General features: G+C 39.0%; 1 protein-coding gene across 1 annotated transcript in view; it reads right to left on the bottom strand.

Moving 5' to 3' along the window:
- Positions 1–428: 428 nt before the first annotated feature.
- The window catches only part of DAP (death associated protein), a 52,579-nt gene continuing 25,867 nt past the window's right edge, over positions 429–27,140 (bottom strand). The window contains exons 3-4 of the mRNA XM_064428521.1: positions 4,924–4,966; positions 429–3,222 (exon numbers count right to left, since the gene is read on the bottom strand). Coding sequence (XP_064284591.1) covers positions 3,103–3,222; positions 4,924–4,966 — 163 coding nt within the window. The 3' untranslated portion in view covers positions 429–3,102. The remainder of the gene's footprint in view (positions 3,223–4,923; positions 4,967–27,140) is intronic.

The following is a 27,140-nucleotide window of genomic DNA, read 5'->3' as shown; positions in this document are numbered from 1 at the left end:
GTTACGGCCTGCATTGTGTAAACTGCAGCTTTATGAACAGCTTGCCACCTCTTCTGATTACAATACTTGCTGTTTCTGAAAGACTAGAACTTGCAAAGCAATGGAAAATGTTATATTTAGTTTCCTTTACCATCCTGGTTTATTACCAGGGTTAGATTGTCTAGCTTCACAGGGGCTGAGCGAGCATCTCCAATTTCATAGCGGAAAACAGCAACTCCCATTCTAGCTGGTAGCATCTACTTTTTATTTTACATGAGACTGGACTATTCAAAATAGCTCATCCACTGTGTCATAAAACTTCATAATAAATTTCACTATCTATAAAATGTTGATTAGTCATGCAGCAATCTGTAATAAAATCCCATAAATGCCACAAAGCTGCACCCTGCTGATTTACATTGCACTTACAGAGAAAAAAGAGCCCAATATACAACTTCATGCTTTATTGTTGCATTATTGCCACATTGACAATTACAGCAAATTTCTTTTGCAGTTATTTCAAGGTAACATCTGAACAACTCCTGTGCTTGTATTCTATTGCAACATATTTTAAAAGTATCAATAACCATCAGTAAGAAATCCAGTTCACCAGTTATGATTATTTTGGAAAAGGTAATGCTTTGGTAAGGACATCTCTGTATAAACATGGATATCTCCCAACAATATATAGCTTTCATGCAGAGACATTTTCTAATCATATATGAATTTCTGCGCTCTAAAAGCCACTAAAGCTATCTTAAGAGCCACACTTCATTGTACAAACTTGCATATGTATCTAAGTAATCAAAGACCAAAATCAGGTATTGTCTATATATGCTGTATATATTGCATTAATAACCAGGAGCAGTAGTTTGCAATTGGAAAGCATCCATGCTCCTAACTTTTACTGTCAGAATGGAGATGTGGTGTGGCTTTCAAAACTCTTTCTACCTATTACAAGACAGGGAGCAGAGGTACCCAGCCCCACCTCACTGTGTGCCTCCACACTGAGGTTTAGTTTTCCACTGCAGTCAATGGAGCCACGAGTGACCCAGCTCGTCCTGAAAGACTCTTCCCTTTGGTCAGTGATGCCCTACCTGAGCTCTGCTGACTCCTGACTGCACCACCACTGACTACACTGACTAGACACTGCTTCAGATACAGGCACAGCAGGAGGCAGAGCTGAATCCCACCCAGCTCCCCCTCAGGCCAGCAGGTACCAGGAGTGACTGTGATGATCTGCTCCATCGATGACACCGCACACGGACAGTTCCGGCTGCACCACCAAACAACTCCTGTCCTGCGTCTGCAAACATTCCTGCCAGCAAATCATCTCCACCAGAGATTATTCCAGGAGGCTCACAAAGCTTCCTTTATGAGTGAGCTGCTCAGCTGTGAATCACTTGTACACTCATAAGCAGCTACAAACAAGGCCTCTGCTGCACCGACGTCAGAAACAGAAAGCAGATCTGAAAAGTTACGCATACTCTAACACAGAATTATTCTCACAAACAACACTCGTTCCTTAAGGCAGGTATGGTTTGTAATCAAATTGAAAATAAGGACTGCATATGTAGATTGTACATCCTTCCTTGGGTTTAGAATAAATATGTCCATGCATATAATTTGTAAAACATCATTTCCATTTCAAGCCTACAAAGAGATGGAAATGTCAGGTCCCTACCACCCACATGAAGTGAGTTGTTCCACTTGTGAAAAGGGATGTATTTCCCATTATTTTGTTGCTGTTGTTTTAAACCAGCTACTCAGGAAATAATTATTAAATCTGCAGAATTAAAAAAAAAATTCTAAACTTTCCTCACTGTTTTATAACCATAAATGAACTGGTAAAGCCCCAAGTGACCTTAAAATTTCACTAATTTGCCAGGTGAATGGCTGAAACATTAGCTCCCGCTTTTTTGACATCATTAGAAACTTTATAAACCTGGAGGCCACCAAAGACTGTAGTGCATTTATAGTCAGTTAAAAACAGAAGGACACTTAAAAATAGGTAGAATGTATAAAACTTTTTTCCTGGTTTTTACAGAGCTCACGTGAGTTACAGAAGGAAAATGATAGAGCTAAGTGATTTTGAACTGAGAAATCAAATGTTTTAATTATCTGGTAAAAATAAAATGATTGCTCTCTTTGGAAAAACTTTCTTTTTACTCCCTCATAACACCACTGTATTTCAGAGTAAGAAGATTAGGAAAAAAAAAAGATGTGCAAAAGAGATTGGATGATAAACATCTTTACTAATGGTACCTCTTAATTTCAAAAGGTGATCTCCAATTCTAAATTAAAAAAAGAGGATTTTTGACCAACTTATTTTAAGTTCAATACGGAGGGTCATGTACTCCTTCAGCTTGTTATTGGAATGTGAAATCATTACCTCAAAAATACAGCCCCGAGTGAGATCCATGAGATTACAAATGAGCTGTCTAGAGCAGCAGTGTTCTTGTAATTCTGATTTCTCTCTCCTCTCCATTCCCACAGACCACCAGAGGGAAAAATCTCAGCAAGACTGTGCAAGTGCAAAGGGGTGTAAAGAAGACTCAGCTGGATCTCTGCCCACTTGAGAATGTATGGGGGCCTATCATCACCTCCCTGGTTGAATCCAGAGGGCACGGGGGTGTAACACTGTAGGATACTGAAGGCTGCAAGGGTTCTACATAATCCAGACAACCACTGACTTCTGTCTCAACACACCCAACAAACTCCCTCCAGACAGTAAAGGTACCAGTACAAAAGGGCTGTTCTTCCTTACTGGCTTAGCATAAAAACTACATTAATTAAACTATCTGCTAATGTAAGGCCACAACTAAAAGTAGAAATTTTAGGCCCATTAATCATTATTCATACTGAAGTTTTTTTATCTTGGCAATAAGAAAATCTTATAAAAAAGCACCCTGATCAGCAAATACTCAGTACAGAATTTTCCATCTAGGATAACAACTGAATAATGTCTTCATTCTTATTAACCCTTGAGAATTAAAGTAAAAGAAACAGCATATCATTTTAGGTGTCAATTTTACAGATTTGACAGTGTGAATACTAAAGGGGTTTTGTCTTCTCTTGAAAACATCCACTGAGAGCAGGCTGGCAAAGATCCTGATGGGGAGCTCACTTGCGAGGCTGGTGGATGTGCTGTTTGACGTGCTGGGGGTGAGGAAGCTTCTCCACAGAAGGATGTGGTTTCTGATGAGCCACCTGAGCTGCAGCTGGAGGGAAGTCCTTATCACCCTGTTTGAAGAACACAGCAGGAAAAGTTTAAGGAATCTTAAAAGTGTACTTTCTAGTTCAAATAGATGTAAATTCTAAAAAATGTGAAAATCAGATGAAAAATAGTCTTGAATGTTACTTTGGGGTCCCCCTCTACACATTCTATGTTTTTATTCTTATTAGCCAACTTCAAAATTTTTCTTATGCAAGCTTCACTTCTTCCAGTTACACACACTATCCAATAATATGGTATCTTAATGTGACCCCAAGGGAAAAAAATAAAAATACTCCTATTTTCAGATGTGTTTGGTTTCCAAGAAGCCACTAGAAAGAACAGATTATTTTAAAACTAAGTTAAGGCAGCATGAAAAATAGCTGCACAAAAAGCCTGCTGTAGGAATCAGAGTTGTAGAATGGCCTGGCTTGGAAGCAGCCCTAAAGATCATCCAGCTCCAACACCAATGCCACGGGCAGGGATACCCTCCACTAGACCAGATTGCTCAGGACTCTATCCTGAGGGATGCAGTTAAGTCACCCCAAAGCCTTCTCTTTTCCAGGCTAAACAATGCCAGTTCTTTAGGAAGAAAGCAGGGTCTAAAACTACTTATGACTCAAATCTTAGGGATGGCTGGCTTTTAAGTTTAACATGCTCCGCTGTGTTAGCTCTCAGGTGCTGCTGCTGGGCAGTCTCAGTCCAGGTGTAACCCTTATGTCACCTGTTTACCATTGCCATTTCTAGGGTCAGTCTCATGAGGCAACAAAAAGCAACAGGAAACAAATACTATCATATAATACTAAGTGCTCAGCAACAGGGGAACAATAGCACCACAACTTCCCCCTTCAGAAAGTGGGACAAACATATATGCCAGAAACTCTGGCAATCCACTGGCTCACAGGGCAACAACCTTACACTTTTTGTTTTGGTTTTGTTTTAATCGGGATGTTAACTTGTTACATTTTCTATTTTTTTCTCCACTCCAACTTGCTTCCAGTGTTCAAAGATCTGTTCTCCTCACACTCAACATTTTCTGTCTTCTCTCCCCTGATGTTGCCAATTCTCATTCCTTATGGGCTAAGGAAAATGGCATTCAGCTCACTCTTTCCTGTGGGATCAGACACAAGCATAGCATCTTACAGTAAACCACACTACAACCCCCAGTGATGTAAGGTAACCACCACATGGAGCCATGACAAAAACCCTGCCACAAGGCACGAATTACTGATCACATGATTAATGGCCACTTAATACTAAGGATTTACAGGTCCTGCCTGCTCTTAAAGTCCAGGGAATAACACCCTAAATCCCAAGCACCTCAAGGCACATATGGCAGCTGAAACACACTATCTTCAAGCATGTAACCTTACAGGCAGGAGGGTTGCCCCTCATCACAGATCAAGCTACAGCAGCAGTTTAATATGCAGCCGCTTCCAAAGGAAATGAATAGAGTAATATCTAGCTTAGATATAAAAAGATAATCCAATAAACTTAAAGTGCTAAAATTCAAAGAAAAACAGTGGAAATAATTTCAGTGAATAATTTCAATTTCACGCAAACCCAGAAAGAATGCTCAAAGGGCCTTACACGAATATAGAAAACACAAAGCCTCCTCTCACAAAAGAGGAAAGGGTATGAAAAAGATTAATTTTGCTCTGATTGGAGGTAATTCTGAAAAGCTTACAGTAATTTCACTATGACTGAGAGAAACTTATTGATAATCTTACCCTAGCAATGACACCAGAGATGAACACTGCTGGCTTAGGTGGGCTGAAAAAAATAAGAGAGATTATTTGTATCAGTTATTTAGAAGGTAAAAATGAACAGGAAATCACATATACAACACAAAAAAAATGTGGCATATTTGGAAACTGATTAATGTTTCAAATAGACAAGACAAATTTCCTCTTCAAATGACTATTGCCTTAGCAGTACCTACTGCAGCCAAAATCAGACCTGTAGGTTTTGGCTGCTGTTACTTCACATTGATTGTGACAGCAGTAAGAGGCTAGTCCAACATTACTGCTTCTTAAAGCAGTCTTTGTTTGCATTGGTTTCTTAATCCTCTAATTTTATATATAAACTGCCACCAGTACTTTGGACTTGGTGTATTTGTATTGCACAATGAAAACTGCAGCTGGACTAAAGTCACTGCTGTGTTAGAGAATAAAATAAATTTCAAGTTTACATCTGTCAATCAAACGAATGAGGACGCTGAGTCTCAGAAAGAGCAACACACTGTACTTTAAATCACAGATTTTCAAGCAGGTAGTCTACTCTATTACAAGAAAAAGAAACATGTCTGTAATCAAACAAACATTAAAAAACATAAAGCAAAGCCTTTCCTGGTTTCTCATTTGCAGACCCTCCATCCACACAACAGGAACAGACTCTCCACAGCCAGAGCTCTCTGTATCTTGCTCAGCATGAGCCATTGGTTTCCCTGGGTCACTGTTCTCCTGAGCTGAGCACCTTTACCTGGAGCCACAGCACAGCCATGTCCAACTGCTCGCCCTGCTGGCACTGCCAGTGTCTGAACTACAGACACTCAGCAACCTCAGTGCCTCTGGGCAAGTAAAACCACACATGCCTGGAGTCTGCAGAAGGGCTGGGACCTGGAGCTCCAGAAAATCTCCACAACAGGGGTAACTCTCCTGTAAGAAAACCACGTAGCCTGAGGCACTGCAGAGGGAAGCAGAGTGGGGAGCTGAAGGTGTTCCTCCTCCTGAGAACATCTGTGGGACTCAGAGCAGGTCCATTAACCTGGACCACAAGAAGGGTTCTACCCTGAGATGTTACAGCTCACAAGGCTGGAATAACACAAAGCATACACAAATCAAATGACTTATTAGAGGAATGATAGTGATTACTATGATGCACTTTACAACTACAGCTTGTAAAAATTTATTAACATGATGTTGTGTGAAGTTAAGATAACAAGCAGCACAGTATTAGACTTGTTATAATGAACTCATAAATACTGCCTGAGCCCTGTTTAAGTCATGGTATTGCTACTCAGTCTCTGAACAGCCTGGTTATTTAACAAGGCTCAGCATCCCTCCTAGACATTTTTAAAAAGTCAGAAAGATAAAGACAAGGTTAGAAAAAAAGGAGAAAGGAAGAGACTTCTGCTCTAAAATACTTCCATGGAAGAATAACAGTGATATTTCCTGCCATGAGAAATAACATTTTAATAGTTGTATTAGACTTTTTCTATCCAATTCTCTGTCAGTACAAGCTAATAACAAGCAAAGATCAATAGCAAAACACTTCCATTTCATTCTAATTATACTGAGCCAATTAGTATGTTACAGTCTGCATGAGACTTACTGGATGCTGAGTAACAAACTCAAAGAAATAACTCTGACTGAGAAAATACAGATGTACTGCAGTGGCTCAAGGTACAATTCACACACTTACACCATGACATTATAAAGGAAATGAACAGTAAATAATAAAAAAAAAAGTATGGCAATTTATTCTTCAGCTACATGGAATCTGGCTTTAGTCACACTCAGAGAAACTGCTTGACATTGTATTATTAACAATACTGGAAAGTGAAAAAGTCAAATCAGATGGATTTTTAAAAAATATTCTTAACATGACCTTTCAATGTTCATTATGCTTGGATGATGCATGAAATTCAAATCAACATTTGCCCAACAAAGCCTGTATTTGCTGAATGTGCCACGAGCTGTTCACCAACTACCACACTGTATTACCTGCTTACAGGTTCATTATTCTTGCTGTGTGGTTCATAATTCTTGCTTTAAAAACAAGTGCTCCATGGGTTTGGCCAAAAATGACAACCAGAAGGAATCTCTTGCATAATGGTCATTTCAAATACATCTTTTACCACTGCAAATTGCAAAAATCTTCTCAGAAACCCCAGTCTCCTGTTGAAATGTCATGCTATTAATATTCACAGGGCCCAAACTTTCAAGTGTTAAGTCTCCCAAGGATATGATAGAGCTGGATAGAGTTAGAATATTTGGCAGATTTTTGTACTTATTTTATTGTATGTTCTTTTGTCTCAGGAATTAGGCAGAAGATCCTGTAAAGATCATGGTCATTTTCTGGTAAGGTAAAATCCAATCTGATGTTTATGCTTCAAGTAGTACTTCAGAAGCAGTCAGCATACCTTTATAAAGAAGATGAAAGTCAGCAGTACCCTTTTCCTAGTAAAAACTGTATTTTTCAGACACAAAGCATTTATCTTGGACACTATCAGGACACAACACATTCAGCCTTGTTTGTATGCAATGCGTTCTGTGACTGTCTTTAGTTACCCTGCCTCTCACAGGTGTGTGGTAGGCACCAAAACACCTCACTTAGGGTTCATGTGGCACATTCTAGGATAGTGCTGACACACACAGAGCAACCTAACAGGAAATCAGAGTTGCAAAAGGTATCTACTCCCAGATACAGCTGGAACAGTTTTCTCCTTGACTTTCCACCTTGTTTGTCATCTGCATGGATTTTTGACTCGACCCTCCCTGCTCCATACTAGATTTCCAGCTTTTAAATGGAAGAACTAATGGGAATGCCAACCCAGCTTCCAGCTCAAGTGCCTCTACCCTCCATCCACAAAGATCTTGCAGAACCTCTGGCATTTGTTTCTGGCTGTCCCAGGTTTCCATGATCAGCTGCAGGTGCACACGGTAATGAGGCTTTACCTCTCTATTTAACTTGTTACACTGGAAAAATGCTTCACTCCTACAGAAGACACACCAGCTTAATAGGAAGCTCATTTCCATGTATTAATTATCCTGTAGCAGGGAAAAAGACTGAAAGCTGGCCAGAAATTAGCATGATTGAGTGTGTCACTATTTATGTCCTATGTTAAGCCACTGGCTTTCCTTATATTTTTACCAGATTACATTGTTTCAGAAAAAAAACTTTAAAAAAGTAATATTATTCATTATCTTTGATGATCTATAGAACCAGAACCAGCCAGAGCACACGTAATCACACATCTATACTAATGAAGAATTCAACAGATCAGAGAAAGGCCTGGATAATCAGTCATTGATTCATGCTTTAATTTCATTTCTAATGAGAGAAATCTTTCCACAGACGAACTTTGTCATAATAAATTCAACCTCTACAGCCAGACTCCCAAACCACGGGCTTCTGTTGGAACCAGATTAGCTGCCAGGACCATAACTCTGTAATTGCACTCTGAGACATCTACTGGGAATGCAGTGCTGCAACATCACTCATTATCTTTCCCAAGAACTTCCTGAAAATAGAAACAAAAATGGATAACAGGCACAGACTATCATTGCTACATTTATAAAACACTTTTAAGTGCTTTGAATTCCATTGGTGTTTTACACAAAGCACAACCTACATTTCCAGTGCTTTGTAAGCTGTGATGGTTGTTCTGAGGATATACTTAATCTGATGAAAATCGGTTTGACAGATGTTGTTTTGAAGATGCAGCATTCCTTTGTCTAGGCATCAGTAAACCAGAAAGAAAAAAATATTTTCTGACAAAAACTGATTTAGTTTATACATATATGTACTTTACAGCTATTTAATGCACACATTTATTTAAAGTTAATGAATAGTCACAGCTGATACTGTGTAAGCAACAGTTTTGTGTTTGCCAAAACTGGTTAGTGTTTGTGTCAATACTTTCAGAGCAAATCCTTATTTTGTTATAACATATGGAGAAAAAGAACACATCTGTTAAGATCTAAGTGTTCAGAGAACTTACCCTGATTTTACATGTGTGATGCTGCACCTGTTTAACATCAGATTCTCTACTGGATTCATTTGTCCTGACTGTTCAAATAGAATATATTTCTATTATTCCATAATACTTAGCTTACATAAGATCTTTAGCTGACATGGAAGGTAAATCACAAAGAAGATGAAATAACTTGCAAAGATCATTTGATGAAAAAACTTGCCAAGATCAACTAGATGAAACGAGGCATTAACAATACTAAAATCTTATGCCTTCACCTTAGAGGGATTGGTTGAACTGAAGTATGACAGACATACTATAAAGACAAACACAGTGACACAGGAGTTTCTGTGAAATCTCCTAGAGGCTACAGAACACACATAGGGCAAATGAGTGTTTATCCAACTCCATTAAAACAGAGAACCTGACTAAATCAGTTTCTAATTTAACAGGGAAATTTACAGTTATACAATTTACAATTATAATTGTATCTCTGTCTATAAATGCAGTGAATGTGTGCACATAGGTGCAGAGGCTGTGCATGTATGCACACAGAGATGACACAAATTCACAGCTGTTTCAGAGTGAGCACATTGCTGTGGGGGGAATGAACACCTCCAGCCACTCTGCTGTTTGGTGCACCCAAATTGCCTACTGCATCCCTTACCTTGGATTGGACACAATGCTGGCTTCCAGCAGAAGTTTGAACAGCAGATCCAGTCTGGAGGAAGGACTGTGAGCACTACTCACAGTGCAGTCCAAACCAAAGGGCTCCATTCGGAGTTGACAAAACCAGGAAACACCCCCAAGCATTGTTGCTGTCCACACAAACATAAAAGCTCCTAAAATGGGAAGTGGGTCTCACTGCAGCCAGACAGTGCGGAAGGTGAGTGCCCATGCACACTGGTGATCAGAAAAATCAAAATGACCAAGACAAAGAAAGAATGAGAAAAAGTAATAGTAAAAATAGTAGCTCACAGTATACCTCTACTAAAATATGGTATTCAGACCAGGAACACCATATGTAAAGAAAAAGAGCAAAAAATATGTATACAAAAAATAGCTGAGAGAGCACAAAGAACCCACATAAGGAGACAGCTAAGAACTCTTAGCATACAGTATACAAAGGAGTAGGTAATATTGCTCTCACCTACCTTTGTTACAGTGTAAGTAGAAAGTGACACTTACAGAAAACTAAATTTAAAATTATTAATAGCAGATACCTTTAAAATAGAACTAAATGTAGAACCTCCTCAAAATAAGGCATCAATCTCAAAATTTCTACTACGCCAACATTCAAAATAGGTTAGCCTACTTTAAAAATGACAAAACTATATAGATGCAAGGCTTTGGTTAGACTGGATTTTTTTTTGTCAAAATATGTTAGATTGAAGTTAAATCATTAAAACTGCATTATACTAATCTTCTAGATGTAATGATTCATATTTATGATTAAAGAATGGGAATGACTTTTCATATTCATATTCATGGAAATTAATGGTATGATTTATCACTGGCGATCATCTTTTTTAAGTAAACCTGACAAACAGATATATGGAATCTATAAATACGTGTTTTTCAAAGACTTTGGAACCACAAATTACATCATCATTTTTAGCAATCCAAGAATAATGCTGGAGTTTGTGACTTGATGCTTCCTTGTTTTAATCAAACCATCCACTGGCATGTACTGCGACTCATAGTTGGCCTATAGCTGTGGAAAGCAAAGAGCAATTTCTGTGACAGGCACGGAGAAAGCAAAGGAGAAATTCCTACAAATCCAAGAGATTACAGCACAGCACCTGGAGCTGCACCCAGCTCCCTGACCCTCCAGGCAGAGGCAGCACACAGACAGCATACCCTTGCCCCTCCAACACCCCAGAACAGCAAGGACTTGGAAAGTGAACAGAACCTTCCACTGATCAGCTTGACCTCTATTTCCCTGCTCACTTCTGGATAAACACCATTCCTTTTCCTCACAATTAACTTAGGCAAGCAAAATGAAAACCATATACAAAATATTATGATCTGCAGTTACTCATTGATCCCCCAACTGCTCCCTAATGAGAACAAGTTTTGTGGGTTTTTACTTTTTCCTGGCATGATATTCACTTCATGAACAGGTTCCCCAAGTATTCTGAGCAGAATTTCCTTTTCAGTCAACAAAATTTCATACTTGAATCCTGCCCTTCTATTTCTGCAATTGAAAGTATTGTGCCCAGTTGTTCAAATAATTCACCTTAATCTTCAAAGTTGTTTGGGAATTTGTATCTTCTGGTTATGAAATGTGAACTACTCTTAGTTTCCATCTAATGCTTTCTCTAAAGATGTCCAGATATTACAGGGGTGATTATTTGAATTTACAGAGTTGCCTTTGATTTTGGCATTGTCTGCAAAAATAAATTCCAAGATGATTAAAACCACACTGAGATGATTAAAATCATACTTCTCAGCAACAGAATAAAACTAACAAGCACCCTGCTCATCAGCCTGCTTGAAATAATTTCCCATTGCTTATAATACGTTTAGGTTATTAATTTTCTGGATAGAAAAGTAATAATTAGTCTGACTGACTACCAGAGGGAAATGTTTTAACTGATTGCATGGGGACATGCAGTATCTGATATTCTATGATAATTTATTGTGTTGTGGTCATTTATCTGCCAGAGCTTTCAGATCTTTAAGATCATCCACAGGATGGCACTGTTGAACCTCAGAGTCTCCTGCAGATGGAAGTAGGGAACACTCTCAAAAACATCCAGGTGCTGCAGCAAATACTAAACCAAGTAAAAAGCAGCATTTCCCCTTGATGGCAAATCTTGACGAAACACAGTACATACACAAATACACACAAAATTCTTACACATACCTACAGATGCTACTTCATGATACAACTTTCCTGTCTGCGTGTCTTAGGCTGTGCCCTGATACACCCCAACAGAATGCAATGCCCTATCAGAAAATTTTAATTACTATTTGTTTTGCTGTTCACATACAAGCAAATTGGGTGTCCTGATCTTTTAATGAGGTGGCAAATGACTGGCCATTACATTTTATAGCAACTGATTGACATCCATTATTCTTACATTCACTATTAAGGCATTGCAGCATATGGCCTGATTAATCTCACCAGCCTCTCATTCATCTTTTGTTTTAGTTAATGTATAACCCATGAAAGGAAATTATTTAAGAAAGAGATCCACCATCTCTTATCTATATTGTTGTACATGATATTGCTATCAGAGAATAAATTTCTCTTTTATGCTGCCTTCTGATCACAAAATGAAGATTTAAGTATTTCACCTTTTCCATAGACTCGGAGGATTTAGAAATAGTCTGCAATTCTCCAACTGCTGGTTGATTTATAGAGGTTCCATCCTGTTATTGCAGTATCTCCATTACCTCTTAGTGAACACCAATGACCAACTTTTCACATACAGCTACTGCAGCATCAGCTCACTTAATAACCTGTAACTACTTAAAAAAGAAAAAAGAGGAATGAAAACTGACATGAAGTAAGTAGTGCTTAAATGGTGATGTAACTCCCAAGAAACTCTAAAATAAGGAATGAAATAAGGGAGACTTTAAGCATTTGCAAAATTACCAAAGACTGTGGTTCAAAAGGGAGAGAAGACCAAATCTTCCACGTGTTTGTCAGGTGCTGAAGCGCATTCCCGTGCATGTTTCCATGACAGCAATGCACTTCCATGCTGAAAATATCATGACCATGGGCCTGCACTGCAGTGTCTTGGCTACAGAGATGTAGGAGCCAGTTGTGGCACTGTTGTACTCCTCCATCTCTCAGCAGATGAAAGATGGAGCGCAAGTGGAAGAACAGCTTGATGCTGTACTAGGAATACAGGATGTATATGTAGTGAGAAAAACACAAGAAGATGGAAGCTGAGAAGGTGAAAGTCTTATCATTTCTGCCCAGGTGAGGCTGTGTTTGTCTCAGAGCCACACAGCAGTGGCCTGAAATTTGCCAACCTTTCCTGTTAAGAGTTCATAACCAGAATCTGGCTTTCAAATGTTTTACAGTATTAATCATTCAGTAGATGTGTACCTTTCACTCTCCTACTGCTTTGAGCAAGTACAGTATAATTTGTTTTTATCCCCAAAACCAGCGCAGACATGAAGTCAAATATGCAGGCATCTGCACATGCATAAATACTACATCACCTTCCACAGCCATGCAACTGTGGTGAGGAGCCTTCTCAATCCAATTTTACACTGTGCATTCTGAATGGTTTCCACTCTACAGTCGCACTCTACTGTTATGTGAAGCCCCCCAGAGCAAATGTCTCTGCCCATAGCACAAGGGACCATGAAGATGTTCTTGACCATTCCAACAGGCCACTCCTGGGGAAGGTCTGAACATGATAAAGGATGTTGTTGGAAGGTCATGGATAGTATCAGATCACAGCTGAAGATTGTGTAAACTGACTGTTCCTGGCCAAAAACTCGCTTTAGTTCAAACCTTGCCAAAGTTATCGACACAATTTTCCCTATTCTCCAGTGGCAAGTGGAGCCATAAATCATGTCATCCAGACATAGAAAACATTATTTTAGTATGCAATTTTATATTCAGAGCTCACATAGGAGCAACAGAAGACAGAATTAAGAAATGTTTTTAACTTAACAGCTTACTTTTAATAGCAAGAAACCCCCTAGTCCCTAATACACTTAGCCCAGATAGGTTTTCACTGCGACACAAGACAAGAAACAAAGTCCTCTAAAAGGGATTCAGACACGGGTGCATCTTTGCTCAAATGAAGTTGTTGAAGTATAATTTCTCCACAGAGAAGCTGACCTCCATTGACCTGAGAGGAAGCAACCACTCGATTCTTCTACCACCGTAACTATGCATGTGCTGAGAGGTGGTGGTTGGAAAGGCAGAATCATTTTCCATCTAGAAACATCCAGTCCCCTGAACACTATCAGAACAGGCTGTTTTTTCCTTCCATATTAATCTGATGGGTTTAATCTGGAAGGTCAATATCAGATATTACTACAATCATCTGCAAAACTTCCACTGTCAATGGGACTGGGACTTGGTGCTATGAAAATACACAGAAAATAACCTTCAGGAAATCAATAGCAATGGGATTCAAAGCATTGTAATCTGAAGGATGTCAAGAGGAGTTCTTAGACACTAAGCTTTCACTCCGTGTGAAATAAATGTCTAGCTTTGTAAAGTGATAATAGAAGCCATGACAATTCAAATGGATAACAGATCAATGTGCTGTTAAATCTGAATATAGTACTAAAGTTGTACCCATTCATTTCAATGGGATGTAGAAATCTTAAAGCAGCTACAAACTCCTGAATGTCAATACCACTAGTGATTTTTCTGTTAATCAAAGAAGAATGACTGCTACTTTTCTAGTTCAATCTCTTAGATCTGCCACTTGCTAGTGTTCTGTTTGTTTGAATGGCTTTAGTAACAGCGAAAGCAGTTCATTTCCTTACAGAAGCACCACAGAACCTGCAGGATGGCAGCTGAGTACCTGGCAGCTTTACCTTCTACCATACAGAGCAGGGTTAGACTACATTTTTTCTGTTTGTGATGCAGATCTTTGCTTCTTCACTTTGTTTCTACGGGACAAACAGATCAGCCTCTCTGAGGAATGAAAATAAAACATGCATGCACAGTGTCAGCTGAGCTTACATTTATTAAGCCACAGCAGTGCTAGTGGTACTTCATGCTGCGAGTTAGTACTAGTATTTTATACGGGTCATTTCCATGCACAGCACAACAGAAAAGAACAAAGATGCACTAAAAGTTACTCACTTTACTTTATCCACAACCTGGTGGGACACCTCTGGCTAGAGTACTGTCTAAAGCTACATTTCTCTTCTTCCAGCTGAAGGATGTCCCCAGCAAGAACACAATTTTTCCAAAATAACTGCCTGATGGCAGTACCTTTGGCCACTGTCTGGATGTTTTAACAAGTGACAATATAACAATGGGAACTGACTTAAGAAATCATTACCCTACTCATCTTTGAAAAGTGTACCTATTTAAGCATCAGCTTATGTTGGATTAGCAAAAATAACAATACCATTCCTCTGTATGCTTCAAAAGCCTGTTTCTGTCATTCTCTGTATATTTGGACACAGAAGCATTTTAATTAATGGCTTTTTATTTACTAATGAATTGGGACATGCTATGTAAAAGTCTATTGACATGCAAATGCAGAGATTTCTCATGATTCAGGTAATTTTCACTTTTATGTAGAGACCCAGTACATCAGTGTGAAGAATAATGAAAACATACACCACCACAATCAGATTTTCAAATAATTAAAAAGTGAAAATAGCAACTGTCATAATAACTACACACAACCAATTTGTAAACACTACTTTTCATAACTTTTCATAATGTGATGTGACTCACAGCTTATTCATTTCAAATTTTCCTATTTGGAAGAACCATTTTGTAAATAGGAGCTATTTCTACTACAAAAATGTATTTGCTATTATTTTTCTCTTGATTCCATAACATTTCCTTATTTCCCCTCCCACCTTTAAGACTCCTCAATATGCTGGGACACAGAGCTAAACATGTGTGGAATGCTGACTATTTTAAGAGTGCAGCATAAAACACATCCGTGCTGAGTGTTCATTACAAAAGCAAGTGGTTAGAGGGAGCTCAAGATCTGCAGGAGCAAGCACCAGAGGACATTTTTCAATGGTACTTTTTTGGCAGAGGGTACAGGGGAGGTAATGATCCTGTCCTTCTCTAACAGCCTTTTAGCCCCCAAGGACTTGATCCCAAACCAGTAGCTTTTTGTAGTTGTTTTTAATTGCAAGACATTAACTATGCAACAGTGGCAAGTTAATCACCAAACTCTTTATTTGCTATGATGTGATGACTTTGGATAATACATTTCCAAAGTCAGTGCTTTCCTGAGAAAGCGTCTCTGTGACTTGCAGCATCATCACTTCACATGTAAATACATCAGGAATCTGGAAGTTGTAGCAACCAAATTTTGCTACAGGCTGGAGTGTAAGATGATGCACTGCCTGACTCAGCTGAACTCTTCTGAATTCACATGATCCTAGACACAGTTGAAAACCTTTGCAATGACAAGTTTTAAAAATACTTTAGAGTAACAACAGCACCAATTTAGATCTTATAGTTCTTTCTCTTTTTTAAAATCAAAGACTCAGGAAGAAGACAGAAAATATACTGCCCTGGGATTGCTAAATCAAAGAACATAGGAAAGGATTCAGATGGTTATCCCGCTTTCATCAGAAAAACGACTCCTGAATGAGTGTGAGACACAGTAGAAATCATACTGACAGAAATGTATGTATCTGAGAAAGGCCTCAGTTTCCATTAAGGCTCTACATTCTGGTTTGATATCTCACAATAGAGATAATCTTAAAAAACTGAGCCCCCCCCCAAAAAAAATCCTAGTTTTCATTTAACTGAAAAGTAGAGGTATTATTTGAATATTGTATTCAGAAGAGAGTTGCAAAACATAGAATAGCAAAGCAGCAGAATGCAACAACTCTACAAGCAGCAATAATGCATTTTTGGTGTCTATCTGTTGTCACTTCTCAGTCTCCAAGTGACTCCCAGAGCACCTACTCATGGCAGGTGCAAATAAGTCATGAGGCCAGACTGTGTTTGAGGCTGCTCGGACACAAAGAGCTGTGGTTCAGTGAAAGTCTGTTCTCTGAAGAGGGGCTGAAAAAACCCCAAACAACTGCATTACTACAGGTTTCTGGTAACAACCAGATAGCCGTGACCTCAAAAAGCTCAAAATAAGAACACAAGAAACTTCAAAATAAGAGCACAAGAAACCAAATTAAAGTCTGAGATATTTACTGCTTGTACTTATATCCACTTATAATCCTTTTACATTATATTCTGAGATAACATTTTATAAACTGATACATGTAAATTTTTGACCAACAAACAAGTTTGCACACTCCTTTCACATCAAATGCCTACCCATTCATTCCATGACTACAAAAAAAAGGCAAAAAGAGCAGGTGTGAAGTGAATGTCCTTAATTTATCCAAAGGACAAATAATTTTCTAATTTTCATCCTCCATATTTATGGAAAAAGTTTCCATTAACCAACATGGCATTCCTATTATTAACCTGCACTGTCAAGAGAGGAGACAGATTCTCTTGTGTATTCTTGCTCTGAGTACTTGCTGCTATGACATTAAAATTGACAGAAGGGTATTGGGCTCCTGTCATATTTATTTAAAATCTTCATACAGAAGAAGCCCACAGAGACATACCCTAGGCACCCAGATGACAGCAATGCTATTGCTGCTACATAATGGCCAGCTGCAAACTGAAGTTTAATTTCATTTTTGCCTATCAGAGGGATCTCTTCCAGCTACTTCCAGTTGTGAAGAAACATCCATGACTTTTACAGCAACAATCCTCATTCATAACTGTAGCACATCAAAAGGAGTAGAAAGTAAAGTGTGCAGGAGCTTTAAGGGAGAATATCAAGTTTTATTGTGAAGCTCTGTTACAGAGAACATCAGCACTTCCAGATGCAGCACAGAGGGGATAGTAGCACAACCCAGAGCTCAGAAAAAACACTATACAATCATGTTATTTGATCTGTGAATAGAAATATGAAGCGTAGGGCCCATTCACCCTAGGTTCAGGAGTTTGTGAGTACTGAGAAGAGATACAGTAGGAAAGAAAACTGCAAGGAGAGAGAAAAGAAAGGGAAAGGGGGAGGGGAAGGGAAAAAAGGAATGAAAAAAGAACATCCTCTCCATTGGCAGTACTACTGAATATGCATCAGGAAAAATTTCCCTAAAACACAGTGGAAGTGTAAGTTCCTATTCCAGGCCCCAATAACAGGGCAGCAGAGATATCCAGGGATACGCTCCATGTCAAGCACAAGCTATCTTGTTTTGTAGACAATAGTAAGGCTAGAGAAAGGCTGTGAAAAGACAATGCAAGGATGCCACTGATCTGCCTATGAAGTGCTTTGATGTAGGTACTCCAGGGTATCAGTGACATGTTGCCATGGACTTCTCACCTTATGCAGACAAAGGGCTCAGCCATGACCTTGTTAAGCATACAAAAGGACACAACACTGGTGCACAAATATTTTTTCTTCTCCCCCTTTTCTGTGTGGGTGGGCTAAGTATAATCACATGTATGTAATTTCCATCCAATTCCCTTCCCCCCAATTTTAGTGACAGGGAGAAACTATCCAAGTGTTTTGTAGCCTATGCAGAGATGAGGAACACTGCCATTCTTTTGAAAGACCACCAAAAGACAGATTTGCAACTCATATGAAAAGCACCAATAAACTATCAGGAGTAATGAACTACCAGACATTTATGGGTTAATTTTGGTACCTCTGCTATTTCCTGAAGCCCAGTTTCCATACAGACCACTGGAGATCCTCAATCTTTTGTGAATTAAAACGTTACGGCTTTGGCATGTGAAAGAGGAAGGCCACAACCCTCCACAACAGAAGAAAAATGAATGGAGAATTTCCCACTCTCTGTATCTGCCTGTGCTGGCATGACAGACCACACTGTGTGACAGAAAGCAGCTACCTAGCATTATGTCAAAGGGAGAGCTATGATCACCCTTGGAAGTGGCAAAGTCATGCTGATTTTAGCCTGCATTCACTTTGCAGAGCTTCAAGTAACAGTAGGGTGTTAACAACGAATGGAAACACTCCAGAAAACACAAGCTAAGCCAATTCACTACTATACAAAAGTCCAGCCTGAAGTAATTCCTGACTTTCTCTAGGTATCACAGACTGGCAAGCAGCCCCTCATAACTTTCTCATAAACCACTCAGTGCTCAGAAAGTTTAATTTTTTATTTCACCACATGTTATCTCACTGTCACTCTTGGCATATGAAGCAATTTCATCATCTGTTACCATTCCTTTTAGGTATAGTAATCTTGAGGAACAAATGAATTAAAAACTTAAACCAGACTGACAGGTGTGACTTCAGCAGCAGTTTTTTAATGCAAATGTGTATTTAGAACTTCAGGAAGGCTGGTAATTATTTCAGGTAGGTCATGTTTTAGATCAAATTAAAATTTTAATATAGCAATGGGAAAGTGTAATTTGATGATGTTAATGTCCTTGGAAAAACTAAGGAAACCTATTGAGCATCTCAGCTATTGTGCACATAACACAACAGTTTCAAATGCAGTTTGTAAACTTGAACTCTGGCTATTTTCATTAATATACCCTGCTGCATTTTTCAAATGTGACTGATTTAAACAGGAACACCTGTACCTCTGAAAATTGAGTGAAGATTATTAAGAAGGGTAGTTGCACTTGAGAAACCATTTCTGAATTTTCAGTAGAATGGGTGACTGGGCCTGCAGAACCTCTGTCACAGAAGCATGAGAAAAGGGAAATATCTGATATAATCCTCAGGGAAAATATGGAAAGAATTTGAGCACAAATTCTTTGAGCTTATGCTCAAACAGGATAGTGCAAAAGAGCTGGTCATCCACCTTCTCACACATGCTTTTTTACTATTAACAATTTGCTTGTAATGACAAGGAAACATAGTATTGTGCAAAATGTGGACTTGACAGGCCAGAAGTTCATAATCCTTTTAAGCACAGAACAGGCAATGCAAGCAGAGGCCAACTCAAACATGGTTGCTAATGTGACCTTGTCCCCGGACCTGCCCTTCAGTGCCTTCCCTAGTGGTCCATCTGGCTGCAGCTCAGGCTCAGTTAGCAGTGCCCATAAACAGATGCCAAGCCACAGATAAGAGTCCCATCACTGCAGCCTGTGCTGGGTCAGTGCTCAGAGCAGGCTGTCTCTCTGGAGCTTCACATGCCCATGGCAGCTGTTTCGCTCTGCAGATCACCAGCTTTTTCCTCCTTCATGGAGCATTTCATTGTGATTGTATAATTTTTTTTGCACTCATCTGACACTGGCAGCCTACTGATCAGAACTCTGGTCAATTTGGACCAACACAGCTATACAGACAACCAAGAGCAGGTTCCACATTGTCCCATCAGACCATTTATAAGCTGTGGGGATGGCAGTACACACTCTGAAAAGGCTAGATGGCTGTCCTGGATCATTCAGTCTCCTGTATGTGCTACTTGGGTAGCTCCTCCTGGACAGCAGCACAAAGGACAAGTGCTTCCTGTAAGATCCCTCTTAGTAGAGGTCTGCCACTATACTTCAGATATAAATTGAAAATCAATCTTAGATTCTATCACTTCTTCAACCTAAGAGAGTCTTGGAAACACTAATTCCTAACTTATTCTCTGGACATACTATTTACAGAGTTCATAAACCAAAATTGCCTTCAGTGATTTGAGAAGTAAGAGAGTCTAGTCTAGACAGTCTAAAAATCTAAAAGACAAACAACACTGAAAAAAAAATAGTAAAATAAATTACAGAACTGTAGTTACAGAACACTCCACAACAGAACCATGGAAGGGTTGAGGATGGCAGTGACCTCTGGAGATCATCTGATTCCAGCCCCTGCTCAAGCTGGGCAATCTAGAACAGACTGCCCAAAACAATGTCCAGGCAGCTTTCTATTATCTCCAAGGATGAAGACTCAAAAATCTCTTTGTGAAATCTGTGCCAGTGCTCAGTCACTCTCATGGGAAACACCTCTTTTTTTTTTTTTTTTGACTGATGTCCAAAGAGAACCTCCTGTATTTCAGTTTGTGCCCATTTTCTCTGGTCCTGTCACAAGGCACCACTGAAAACCACTGTCTCCCTTTCCTCTGTGCTCTACTTGCAGGTATTTATATATATTGAAGAACTCTCCCTGCCTCTTGGAACCCCTCTTCACAGCAAAGGTGCTACAATTTCTTCATCGTTTTTGTGGCCCTTCACTGAGTTGACCCTCTTCAGTAGCTCAAACTTCCTCTTGTAACAAGGAGACCAGAACTGAACACAATCCTCTGGCATATCAGCCCTTCCTCCTAGTTTTGTGTCATATGCAAATTTGCTGTGGGCATGGTCTGCCTGCCCCATCACATGGATCATTAATGAAGATGCTGAAGAGGACTGGACCAGATCCAGTACTGACCTCAGGGATTCAGTGCTGAAAACTGGCCTCTAACTAGACTTCCTTCAACTGATCTGTTCTCTCTGGGCCCGGCTATCCAAGCAGTTTTCAACTGACCTCTCTCTGCTCATCGAGCCCATGCTTCATCAGATCCTCTCTAGGGAGATCTTTCAGCAGACAGCATTGAAGGCCTTTTTGAAGCCTAGGTAGAAAACATCCATTGTCTATCAAGCTGATATTTTCATTGCAGAAGTTTATTAAGTTTATCAAGTATGACTCCCTTTGATGAATTCATGTTGACTTTTCCATCACTTTCATGTCCTTCTGGTACTTGAAATAGTTTCCGCAATTATCTGCTCTGTCAGGAAGTGAGGTAAGGCTGACCAGTCTGTAGCTCCTGGGTCTTCCTGACTGCTTTTTCTAAAGTGCTCATAAACACTGGGAACTTTCTTATTATTATTCCAAGAGTTTCTCTTAGGTGCTTCAAGAAAACAAAAAAGCTATTGCAAGGGTGGGACTGAAAAGCCGAAATTATGAATAAGCTATTTCGTTCTTCTAAAGATTTTAACTTAGCTGAATCTTTTAACTGTCAAATATAGCTCCATATAAAGCATTCAAAACTTTTTGAGACATAGACATGAGATTATGCAGTGATTATTCTGAAATAAATACCAAAGATAATTACAAAATTATGAACTCATGAAGTGATCAAGAAACACACATTTGCATTTCATGGTTTAGAATTAACCATGTACATTCCTCTAGAAAATACAGAAAACAGTGAATTTCAGGAGTATTACATTTTGCTATAGATACAGTCTTAAAAATTATTATCCACCAAAATAGTTTTTATGTAGTGCTATTACACAGTAGAATTTGATTTCCTCCTTCCCTGCATTTATGAAGTCAACTTCTGCATAAAACAATTCAACCATTCCAATACAATTCTCATCTAACAGCTGAGAGACTTCTGGGTAAGGAAACTTCAGGAATTATTACATGGAGACATATTTGAATTAAACAGCACATGTAATACTAAAAATGTACTGTACCAGTGATACAAAGTCTAGACAAATCTTGAGCTCCTAAAAATGGAAGACTAATGTAAAATTTCTAGAACACAGACAAACTGGAAAACAATGGGCCTCTGCAGTCAACACGGTTCATCTTCACAGAAAATGTGTGGATTAAGAGACATTAAAAACTTTACAGAAGACTGGTGAACTTCTGACTCAGCAGCAACTTAGTCAAATCCCATGAAAGTTAACTTGTAAATGCCTTTTTTTCCCCATTAGCCTTTTTATCCTAAAATAAAGCTGTCCAAAGGTTGGCTGGTTGCTGTTTAATCACCTTTTGTGGGAGACCAATCATGATAGGAGAAGCAAAGTCTCTGTCAGAGTTACCACAGTAAAATGCAAGTAAAATGACTTTAAAAATCCAGTTCTGAGAGCAGAGAATAGGGAACCAGTGATAAAAGTGACACCCCAAAAATAATTCTGCAACTGCAATATGTAAACAAGGCAAACAAATTAGATCCTAGGAACTGCCTTTTATTTTAGTGGGCTGGAGATGCTTCATACTATCCAAGCTTGGACACAGGAACCTGCAATATCCCCTTTAAAAGGAATACCTAAATACCCTTTACATCACAGTTTCCTTTGGCTGACATGAATTCCACAGCCAAGAAGAAATGCACACTTCATATATAAGGCTGATATCAAAACTTCAATTAACAAGTTTATCTTACTCTAAGACACAGGGCAAATATTTTTCCTATTGAAAACACAAAGCCTGTAACAAACATTTCTTTCCATTTTTACAATGATACAGGATATCTAGACCTCAGGCTTTCTACTTGTCTATGTGCTCAGGTCTATTAATCTAATAAAAAAAAAATCCAGTGCATATCTAGATGGCTTTTCCTGTGCTGTAATTTGACAGCATTACTTCATTCATTGCATACAATTTCAACTTTGAGAGCTTCATCCAATATAATGTCTGTCTCAGTAAGAATTAACCCCTTATGCGCAGCAAGAAGTGCTCTCCAAGATTCTGAGCTGTTTGGTTGCAGCAGACTGATGATAATCTCACATGTTCTATATCATCATGCTTTGAATTAAAAAAAAAAAAAAAAAAAAAAAAACAGCAAAATTACCTCTGTTTCTCCCAGGATACCTTAAGACCAGCAAACTGATTAGGTAAGGATTGTTTTCTGGGATCAACTGGTTCTTGCAATTCAGCTAAGGGAATATAAATGCAAATAAAGATCTTGAAGAGATGCACAGCAGAAGTCACAAGGTGAGACTTACATGACATTACTTATTTGAACACCTATATGTAATTCAAAACATATTACCTCTTAGCTTAACAGAAATTCATCCTGATACTTCTTGAAATATTCCTGTGTGATAAATAGCTGAACTGGAACAATTCCAACCAGGACTTGACTTCTTCCACAGCAACAAGGCTGTCTACCCTCTGCAGGTATCTACTCCATAAAGTGCAGATCTTGTGGAAAACAGGGATGTAGCTTAAGTCTTTGAAAAACTATCTTAAAGGAAAGATCATCTGCTCTGCCATACTGAGTGTGAAAGCAACTTTAAGAAGATGTGGCAATGCCACAGCTTATCAGGGACTCTCAATTGCCACTTGTTTGTCAAGAACATTCTCTGTGGCATTTGTGCATGTGGCAAAAAAATGAGGTGTTGAGGTGACAGTCCCAATAATGGGAACACATTGTTCCAATGATGGGACACAAGCAAAGCAAGATGTGCAGGAATCTCCAGGCACGAAACAGAATTCTGAGTATTTCAAATATATAAAGGTTCACAAGACCAAGAGGTCATCTAAATTTTTAGCTCTGCTAGGAGCTCTAATGAGATACACCATCTGTGCTTGCAGATAAAGCATTTCTGCTCACAGGTATCTGCTCTGCATGGCTAAGGCAAAGTAAATACAGCTTCACCTGCACAAGATTTCTCAAAGCTTCATGAGCCAAATAAGACTGTCCTGCAATTTTGGCAGACAGCAATATCCCCAAAAACAACATATAAAACAACAGCTATTCTTTATCACCACTGCTTCTATTTGTTGTCCCAACTATACACTATTACAAAGGAAAATCTCAGGAGATCCAGGGGCAGAAAATATGAACTTCACAGGCCAGGTAGGCACAGAGGCAGACAAAAAAGACGAAAGACTGGGATTTGTGAAAAAAGAGGTAAAGACACCTAAAACTAAACTGGAGAGAAACCTGACATAGAGTGATAAGTTATGAAATTTAGGCTATAGATGATGCGGCGGATGAAGAGATCAGACTAAATTTAACAACTAATATAACTAATTTCTCTCCTGTATTCCTGGTGAACAGCAAGCTGAACATGAGCCAGCAGCATTTTCTAGTAGCCTATAAAGCTGGCTTTATTTTGTGCTGTAGATTAACCTGCTCTGCTGACACTAGACCACATTTGGAATAATGTGTTCAGTTCTGGGCCACCAAAACATCAATAAAGTAGTGTCATCTTGGGAAGGACCATCAGGATGCTCCTGGTGTTGGACCATGTTTCCTCTGAGGAAAGGCTCAGGGAACTGGGTTTGTTAAACCTGCAGGAACAAAGGCTTTGGGAAAACCTACCAGCAGTTTGCCAATGCCTGCATGGATGTTACTAAGAAGACAGAGCCAGGCTTTAAACAGTGGTGCATCGCTGTAGGATGAGACAGCAGGGATAAGCTGAAAAAAGGGAGGTTTTGTGTGGAAAAACTTGCCATGAGGACAGTGGAGCAGAAGAACAGGTTGCTTGTAGGGATTGCACAGCCTCTAACTCTGGAGATTTACAAGACCTGGTTGAATAAAGTAATGAGTATTCATTCTGGTCTGAGCTCAGCTTATCCCTGCTTTGAGCCTATACTAGAGATCTCTCAAGCCATCTCTGACCTGAGTTATCTCATGATCCAGAGCCTGGACTGTGTCCTTAGATGCTATGGTTTGTAAGTGGCTTAGACCTTTAAACCAGGCAATCTGCATCTAGCAATTGGTTTCTAATAGTGACCAACTGCAAAAGTTCAGCAAAAGTGCTAATGACTAAGTTCAAAGTGATAATTTCCCTGCTATCCAGGTCATCAACAGCTCTTTGTCTTAATCTGTTCCTATCCATTTTGGCAATTGGATGAGAGATTTCCGAAGTCTCACCATGGTCTTTGATGCACGCATCTGAAATCTGCTTTGGTCAGCATGCATCTGAAAGCACCTTCAATTAATGTACGCTCCCATCTAGCAGGTAACCAGTAGAAAACAAAATTCTGCTAATGATATGTAAATTGTTTTAAAATGGAAGAGGCTGAGAAACTGAAAGACAAGTAGCATGAAGTTGTGGATGAACAAGATGTTATTTACTGGAATTTAGATGATTCTACTCAGTTTGTCTGCTAATAAACAGAATGCACAAATTGCACTGAATGCTCAACTAATTTCTCTTATGTTACCCTCACATAAACCCTGTCTTTCTTCAGCAAACAGAACAGACCTCTGGTTATCAATGAGGATTACAAAAGAGGTGCCCTTCCTGGAACAGCTGGAAAGGATCTAGCAAAAAAGCCAGGGAATGCTCAAGAAAGAAGACATCTAGAACTAAAGGAGTCTAGTAATTTCCCAGAAAATATCCCAAAGCTACACTTAGTAAATCACATAATCAAACTTTTCACAGATTAAACTTTCTTCTTTTTTTTTCTATAGTGTCCAACTTGAGATGTTCAATTCAATGCAGGAAAGGCCAATGCAAATAAAGGCAACAGCAACTATAGCTGGAAAATACCAAATGCTACATGCAAACTAAGTATTCTATTATGACTGCACCTTAGGGTCAAGCTGGCTAGCCCATTAATTATACTTTAACTTCAAACTTGGCTTCTTTATACCTGAAGAACATTTTAAAAATAAACTGATTCAGAAAGCACCACTTACAAGCACCATCAAAAAGCCATAAGGAAATTATTCAGAGACTGCTGTGAAAAAAGATTTTTAAAGTGTAATAAATAGGAACTAGAGCCATGGGAAATTCAATGGGTATTATAAAAAGTTGGGCAAGCACCTTCTTAATGGCATAAATTCTGTGGAATAAAGCAAGTTCTGAAGAAAACCTGGAGAGTTGATCAGGCAACTGAAGTTTATCAGTGAATATATAGATGGAACAGATTTGACCCAAATCCTTAGGTTTGAGGGGATTTGTTTGCTTGAATGAAGTCATAATGTTATTTTAAGACAACTATTGCACATATGGAGCTTCTGATTGGTATCATTTCAGTGTGATGGTCTAATAATTAAGAGAAGTTAAATCTGAAACAGTTGTTATTGAATTCTCAAGTCTGAAAGAACTGACAGGTTTTCTGCAGCCCCCATTGCATTTAAAAGAAAACACCGAAACAAAGGTCAGTGAAAGTCAAGTTGATTTCTTTTTTTAAGCTTAGCTTAGCCTACTGTAGTAATATCATTTAGGCTGGGTATGGAAAAAGGAGAAAGCTTTTTTTTGCTCTTCTGAAGATCGCTTTCACAAGGGGCGCAGGACTGCACACAGCTCATTAGATGGTAAACCTGCATGGGACTAAATCTCCAAGTTTGCCTGTAACAAGTGAAGTTGGAAAACAGAGTTCATCATACTAATCATCACACAGACAAAAGTTAGCTACTTAAGCCACAAGGGTAAGTGATAATAGTAATGAGCCATCTGTACTGGCTAGCACTGCATGAGGCAAGGACACTGCTGTGTCTAGTTCCTGGCCACAAAGGAGAAGGAGCTGTATCTAGTTCCTGGCCACAAAGGAGAAGGAGCTGTATCAAGAGAAATACATTTTCTTGCACTCCCTTCTGTTTCGCAAGTTTAATCCCTTCTGCCATTCTAGTAAATCTTGATTTTGATCTCTTCCTTCTTCTCCCTCTTTCTATCCAGCTCTTTATTAATTTCAGTAGGCCTATCACTCAATTTTCTGCCCTATCTAGTACAGTTCAGGGAGTCTCTCTCAAACTCAAGACAATCACCTTCCCATTATCTTTTCAGAAAATAGTAATCTTTTCTCCCAAGAGTCTTCTATTCCTTGACCCTCCCTTCTTTGTTCTAGAAAGATATTCATCCCCTCAGGATCTTTAATTCCTTTTCATTATTATCTAGCTCTGATAAATTACTGTTTGGAGACTTTAGTCCCTGGATATTTCTACAGCAAGGATCCTCTGCTGATTTACTTCTTG

The sequence above is a fragment of the Passer domesticus genome, chromosome 1 (genome assembly GCF_036417665.1).
Source record: "Passer domesticus isolate bPasDom1 chromosome 1, bPasDom1.hap1, whole genome shotgun sequence".
In the NCBI taxonomy this organism is placed as follows: Eukaryota; Metazoa; Chordata; class Aves; order Passeriformes; family Passeridae; genus Passer; species Passer domesticus.
Note: the sequence above shows the minus strand (reverse complement) of the source record. Positions and strands in the feature narration are given on the sequence as shown.